Source organism: Nasonia vitripennis, chromosome 2 (genome assembly GCF_009193385.2).
Source record: "Nasonia vitripennis strain AsymCx chromosome 2, Nvit_psr_1.1, whole genome shotgun sequence".
NCBI classification, from domain to species: domain Eukaryota; kingdom Metazoa; phylum Arthropoda; class Insecta; order Hymenoptera; family Pteromalidae; genus Nasonia; species Nasonia vitripennis.
Window position 1 is genome coordinate 15,804,762 of NC_045758.1, and position 7,702 is coordinate 15,812,463.

General features: G+C 44.6%; 1 protein-coding gene across 1 annotated transcript; it reads right to left on the reverse strand.

Annotated features, from left to right (window-relative positions):
* Positions 1–6,083: 6,083 nt before the first annotated feature.
* Positions 6,084–7,334, reverse strand: LOC116416210. Its single transcript, XM_031923886.1, has one exon. It carries the CDS (start codon positions 7,332–7,334, stop codon positions 6,084–6,086), a length of 1,251 nt encoding a protein of 416 aa, XP_031779746.1.
* Positions 7,335–7,702: the final 368 nt, after the last annotated feature.

The following is a 7,702-nucleotide window of genomic DNA, read 5'->3' on the forward strand; positions in this document are numbered from 1 at the left end:
GGCTCCACGTTGAGTCGTTTTCTTGCGGTCTGATTCGCCGGTGGAGTCGAGTCGGCATCCTTGCGCCGCTTAACGCCTGGAGCTCCCCCGTCCCCGATCGCTGACTCGGCCGTCAGGTTCTTAGGGAGAGAGGAGAGGACAGACCCAGAACTGGGACACGTAGCATCCCTTGCTCCAGGAGCCCCCGCCTCCCTTTCTCGTTTTCGCCACTATGCCTCTTTTCTCCGTTGTGCTCCCGAAATTCTCGGTCGCAACTTCAGAGATCGAAGACCGTCGGTTACTAGATCCGCCTGAGGGTTCTGTGAGCCCCCCCCCCCGGCAAGATCCGTGTCGGAAACACCAGCAGGGCGCGTATTCGCCCCTGCCGGCGGTTGTTGCAAGCCCACCCCCATGCTGACCTGCCCACCCTGAGACGGCTCCAGGTTCCCCGAAGGTTCCCCAGAGCTTCCACCCGCTACGACCTCTGTTGGGTTCTGCGAAGAGTCCCCAGCGTGGTCACTATTCAGGTTTTTACTGGTGCTAGCTGCCCCAGTAATCCATCGGGTCAGAGTATTATAGGCAGTGTTGACCTTGACACTCTTCCCCTCCGGTTTCGCGGTGGGGTGCTCCACCTCCAGCTGACTAGGCGGTGCCGCCCTGTAGCCTTCAGGTTCACTCCCCCTTCCTCCCTCATCTAAATTTTTTGTGTAAGGTTCCATAAAAAGTCCCACGAGTAGCTAGGGAAGTAAAGGCCAGTTACCACAGAGCCCCGCATGTGGCAGTAAGGCTAGATACTCGGAGATAAACAACGATAGCCTCGCATTCCCCGAAATCCTTTTAACTCCATCTCTCTTGGTTAGTTTCCACAAAAAGTTTATCGCCCAAAAAAATTTGTCAGCCTCATCAGAACAAACCATCGAATTCCGTAACGCGTCTGCGTGAAATTCGCGTCATCCCTGATGCAATCCTGCGTTGGCTTTAATCTCTGCTCGAGAAACGTAAAGCGCGCGCCAAAAGAAAAGGACTACGCACATCTACACGCACGGACTATGCACATCTACACGTTTCCCTACAATCCCCCAGTATATCCAAATCATATGCGTAGCCTAGTATCTGCGTTGTTCCATTAAGCTTTGCACCCAGCTGGCTAACCTGCAATTTTCTAACGGCATACTCTAACGTTAAGTTGAACAGGACCGTAGAGAGCCCATCCCCTTGTTTTAAACCATCGAGTATCATGAAGGGTTCTGATACATTACCGCCTACTCGGACCTTTCCCGTGCTTCCGTTCAGACATATTTGAATTAATCTCACGAGTTTTTTCGGTACACCGAGAAGTACTAGAATTTGATACATTTTGCTTCGCTTAATAGAGTCGTACGCTTTTTTAAAATCTATAAATAGTTGGTGTATGGTTTCGCAAAATTCCCACTTTTTCTCTAACAACTGTCTTATGGTAAACATTTGATCGCTCGTCGATCTGTTGCGCCGAAATCCGCACTGATAATCTCCTACTATATCTTCCGCGAATGGAGTGAGTCTAGCTTGTATTACGTTTGACAGAACTTTGTAGCACGTTGCTAAAAGTGAAATACCCCTATAGTTATTGCAGTCTGTCTTATCCCCCTTTTTAAAAATCGGTATAATGATAGATTCCTTCCAATTTTCGGGTATTGTTTCATTTTTCCAGATGGCACATACTAGTTTATAGATTTTGAAAGTGAGCTCGACGCCCCCATATTTGAGTAACTCAGCTGGTATAGAGTCATTTCCCGCGGCTTTATTGTTTTTTAGTTTTTTAATCGCGGCCTCTACTTCTTGGTAGCTCGGTTCCTCCACGTGGGGTTCAGCAGTGTGAATTTCGTCCCCTAATTCTTCGCTATTTTCGTGCACGTTTAATAATTTATCGAAATAATTTTTCCACAGCGACTATGATTCGTTGTCATTTGTTACGAGGTCCCCGTTTTCGTCCTTCATCAATTGCGCTCTACTCCTAAAACCCTTTCTGATGGCGTTAATCCCTTTGTATATTTCGCGGGGGTTATTTTCCTTACTGTTAGTTTCTATTCTCCTAATAAGATTCTTTTGATACTCCCGCTTCTTATTTCTGTAGATCGCGCTCGTCTGTTTCCTTATGTTAGAATGCTCTTTTACGATCCTATCGCTTCTATTTTGTAAGCTATCTAATTTAGCCTTTTTGCGCCTTTCAAACCAGAGTTCGCACTCTTCATCAAACCATGGTTTGCTCTTTGGCTTTTTCTTTTTACCCAGTACTTTGTTCGCGGCCTCTTTTACCGTTTTTTCGATGTCCCCCCATAAGCTATTCGGTTCGTCATTCCCCTCCAGCGATGTGTTTACTTCTTCAAGTGCCTGAAACCTGTTATTAATTTCTATCTGGTACCTAATTCGCTCTGTTCTATCTCGTAGTTTCTCAATATCGAAGCTTTCTACCTTGTTTGCTCGCTTACTATTTTGATTCGCTACTAGTCTAGCTCTTAATTTGGCTACTACTAGGAAGTGGTCCGAGTCGCTATCTGCCCCTCTGTAAGCCCTTACGTCAGGAACATTAGTATGACGTCTTTTTTCAATGAGGAAATGATCAATTTGGTTCTGTGTGGCCCCGTCCGGCGATGTCCACGTTGCCTTGTGTATGTTCTTGTGCTTAAAATACGTAGTTTTGATTATAAGATCTTTTGCTGCCGCGAAATTTATGACCCTAAGACCGTTATCATTGCTGGCTTCGTGCAGGCTTTCCTTACCTATAGTAGGCCTAAACATTTCCTCCCTACCTATTTTAGCATTGAAATCGCCTAATACTATTCTTGTGTCGTAAGACGCGAACTGATCGATTACCTGCTCTAAAGTTTCGTAATAGAGATCCTTAGCTTCTTCTTCTTTGTCCTCCGTAGGACAGTGTACATTGATAAATACATATCTATACCATTCCCCTTCGATAATGATGTACGAGAGCCTATCATTGACGGATTTGAAACTTTTAACCGAATGTATGATGCTTTTGCTTACGAGAAATCCGGTGCCTAGAGATCCCACACTCCCGGCCCTATACAGGTAAGTGAAGTTACCCGATGCTAGTACTCCGCCATCTGGCCACCGCGATTTCTGTATTGCTACCAAATCTAGATTGTACCTATCAGCTTACTTTAAACGCACCTGCTCTGTATAGACTGCGAACATTCCAAGTTCCGACCCTTAAGTCCCTTTTGGTTCGGATTTGATTTTTTTGAGCCATGATGTTATATTAAACCCGCGCGCTTCGGATCCTGTTCCGATCGCAGGTGAGTCCACCGTTCTAGAGGTGATAACCCCCATACCTCTCTAGAACTAAGTATGAGATCTTTCCGACTTTGACGAGGACAGTGTCAATTCGTCGTCAGACACACTACGGTTTCATTCTCGCATCTTAACGGCCCCCTGCAAGGCAGCGCACCTTCGCTGGCATCGTTACCGCGTAAGACCAGGTGACGAATCATTCTACACATCCCCTTTCGGGGCAGTTGTCATCGCTCCCGCATCCTCCTCGGCAGCAGGATTTTTGCCCATTTTTGTAATGCGTGATGAAAGAGATAGATTGAGAGATAAGAGTTAATGTGAAGTGTTTTTGTTGTTGTGGTGCTTGCGTAGTGTTTCTAGATGAATGTGTTCGACAGTGTGGGCTCATCACACCCACGCCTGTTCCTATCGGCTGTCCGCGGCTGCTTATTCAATTTATTCGCAGCTAACCTCTTTCTCAGGAGCTGTTCCTCTATCCGCAACCTAAGGACGCGCTGTGTAGTGGTGATAGGCACCCACCCGTCCGATCTGGACGACAACGCCCAAGACCCGCTTAGGGTAGCGGTATTGTAACAGGTCGAAATGATCTATTATTGCATTTAAAAGAAAACGTGCATAAGCTGATTCTTTTACTCTTCGGTATAATTAAAATGCAATAAACTACACTTGTGTACAAAAATATTGATCCTAAAAAAGACTAACAAATGGGCACATGGTTTTTTAATTTTTCATCCGATAAATTGTCTTCAAAGGAGACTGCGTGATCACTCGATATGACTTTGTAAATAAGTGAAAACGATGCAAGCGCCCAACTGCGAAAATGCGCATCGATAAGCTGGTATCTGAGGAAATGTTGCTATTACTGAAGTACAATGATTTTTTCGATGACACACACTGGGACGAGGAAAATTAACAGAGAATATTGTAAAAATACTTTTTCCATCGAGTATAACAGGAAAAAACACAGTTTAACATTTTGAATAATAGGTCAGGGAGCAAATAAAACAAGTCGGTTTACCATCAGAACAGTCACCATTTATTCATATAAAAAAAGGAGCTTAGCGTGTGCGGCGTCTCTACTAGAGGGATAGGCCAAAGCGGAGCGGAATCGTGTGTACTCTACGGAGTCCAGTTGGCGAGAGAGACGATAGCGTCTAACGGGCCTAGTCGACGCTATCGCGGAGTTTTCGCAGTGACACTTCTGCTTTACATGTATATACAGTCGAGAAAAGGCGCGCGATATTCAAATGGTATTAAGTAGATATTACGCTATTATGTATAAAACTCAATATAACAAACGTAATTGTTGTTTTGAGCTATTGAAAAAAATGCAACACTTCTTTTTATATGAGAGTGCAATAATTGTGTATACAGTTTAATGACAACTACAATGTGCAAAGGTAAAATGAAAAAAAGAAAATAGATACAATGCAAATTTAATTGATCAATTTTAGTGTGTATACATTTCAGAAAAATATAATAATAGATTCGAAAGTATATTTCAAATAATATAGAGATAGTGATTTTATACATCAATACACTTGGCTACTGGGTAACATGGAGCTTTGACACATTTAACATCTCGGGATTTGCATTTTTTGTAAGGGCCGCATGGGTTTCTCACATGCGAACAGGGACACCATCGAGCTTGACGAAAAAAAAACAATTCAGCAATTAAGTATTTATGTTGCTAATAATTTAGCGGTGTCAATTACATTATTAAGTTTATTATCCTTGTACTTACCATTAGTGCATCGATTTTTTATGCAGCATCCTGAGATGCATTGGATATTATTCTTACACTGTAAAAAAAGGTTTAAGACATGTAAGATAAAATCTTCAGAAGACCTTTCTCTGTTTAAAAATCTACATAATTTAAACGAATTCGAATATCTAATGTGTTGCTCTTCGTTAAGAAAAAAACTTAAGGAATTAATGAATTGAGATTAAGTGTTTATTTATAATTAAAATAAAGTCGAGCGTTAAATTTATTTTTGTTATTATTTACCCGTTTCGATGCCTCTTGTTCCTCAGCTCCGGTTAATACAACGACGGCTGCTATCACACAAATTAATAAAGCAATAGATTTCATATTGATTCTGAAAGTGAATAATAATAATTTAATAAATCTTTCGATGTCGGAATAACAATTTCAAATTCAAATTCTACTCCAAGAATTCAGCCTTACTCTTTGTCGAAGTATACCAGTAAGCAGTCAAATCACAACTGATAAACTGCTAGCGTCGGGTTTCCTCTTATATACAACAGATTCATTGCTTCGTGACAAACGTTACAAAGTTAACGGAAAAAACCTTTTTTTCCCGCTTGTAGTATCACAAAAATTCTCGTATCGCAAATTTAGATAACTTTCCAGCTTTATAATGTCGTGTTTTGATTGAGCAAATTTGCACTTTCGTTGGATAATTGTATATATAGTCATACCGCAGTACGCCTAAATTCTTTATCCGAATATGTCTCAGCGCAGCGAGCAAATAAACGTTTTAAAAAGACGCGCGTAAAAATTTTATCGTATTTTATTTTTGTAAAGTGACTCATGTATACGTAATGTGATTGTGAAACAGATTTCGCTTTTTACTTCTCATCCTCATTGGAGCGATAACGATTCTAATATTTCTCGGCATTAAGCATGCATGGGGAATCAGAAATCAGAGTTCAATTGTTAACTCATAATATGAATGTACAAATACATAATTCGTGTATTATTATTATTATTATTACTATGAACGGGGGACCACCAAGATCCCTGGCACTTGGCTGTAAACCCTTTGTACCACCCTTCGTCATGGCATCCCCTATGCAGGTAAGCCTGCCCTTCTCCAGAAGGTCAATACGGCTCCCGCTTCGAGTGCCCTAATCTCTTCATACGTGGGGAAAAGCTCCCCCAAGCACTGATGTCTGAGCTGCGCAAATTTTGGGCAAACAGTCAGTACATGGGTTGGCGTTTCTTCCGCCCCCTCGCACCGCCTGCATATACCCATAGCCTCCTTCCCAATCTTCAAACTGTGGTACCTTAAGCGGTTATGCCCGGTCACTATCTGTGTCAGGAGACGGGAGTTATTTCTGCTGCATCCTGCGATGCAGTTGGTCCAGCCGACATTGGTGTCCTGTCCCATTAACGCTTTGGCTTGTCTGCATCCTTGAGTTCCTTGCCATTCCCTAGTATGCTCCCTCTCAACCCAGTCCCGGATTTCGCCCGTTAGCAGGCACCTTGCGGCACCTGTGTAGGACTCCAGCCCGATTGGAGGGTGTTTAGCTCCCAAAGCTGCAAGTCTATCTGCTATTTCGTTAACCCTGATCCCGGTGTGCCCTGGGACCCAAAGCAGCCTGACCTTGTTGTTATTTACAACCTCTTTGTATTCCCAGACCAGTCTGGAGGTCGTCCTATGAGCCCTAAGTGCTCTAAGTGCCGCCTGACTGTCTGAGCAAATGGTGATAATTCTATCCCTTGCGCCGAGTTCAATGTTCCTCTGAGCACATGTCAGTATAGCGTATATCTCGGTCTGGAAGACCGTAGCATACCGCCCCAGGGAAAAGAAGATTCCCCTTCCATCCCTTTGGCAGAAGTACCCCGAACCAGTGTCAGTCTCTGCCCTAGAGCCATCTGTGTACCAGACGTCGCCAGTTCCTGGTAGACTGTTGCTGCGGGCCTTCCATTCTTCTCTTGTCGGTATCACGACCCCGTATCTTCTTCCAAAGAAGTAGCGAGGGATCATCATATCAGTTTTGATGGAAAATTCCGGCAAGAGATCCACCCCACCCGGGAGGCGGGTGTGCCTCGTGCCTTGTGTCCATTGTCCATACGCGTTGAGTCTGTGCGCTGCCTTAGCAGCCATCCCAATGATAGAAAGATGGAATGATTCCACCTTCACAAGGATTCCAAGTGCCTTGCTAGGCGTGGTCCTATAGGCCCCTGTCGCCCCCCTTAGCACCTGTCCCCTGAGTTTCTCTAACGCTGCCCTAGCACCCGTCAGTTCCGCCCTTGGCCACCTGATCAACACGGCGTAGGCCAGACGAGGTACCAGGACGGCCCTGTGTAGCCACATTATAATCCGGGGACTTAGTTCCTTGCATGTACTGCCAAATGCCCTGCGACAAGTCCACAGAGCTACCAGGAATTTATCGCACTGGGCCGTGAGATGTTCCAGAAAGGTTCCACAGTTTGGCCCCTCCCTGCTTTCGGTACTCAGCACCCTCTACCTATTAATCAACAGGTCTGGATGCCTGTGGCTCAGTCGGCTCAGAACCACTCCCGGCTCAAGCCTGTTTCCAGGCACGCGGAGAGTGGTCCTTCGAGGCTTCCTGAGCTCCGACATCCTAACCATGAGGAGCTTTGTGCCCTCACAAGGTCTTAGCCGGCGGTTTATCTCCTCCAGCCAGTCCCTCGAAAAGGGGTTGCTGGCTACCACGACGA

Bases quoted from the DNA above. Each gene is read 5' to 3' on its own strand.
- LOC116416210 (XM_031923886.1), bottom strand. From the start codon at position 7,334: ATGTGGCTACACAGGGCCGTCCTGGTACCTCGTCTGGCCTACGCCGTG.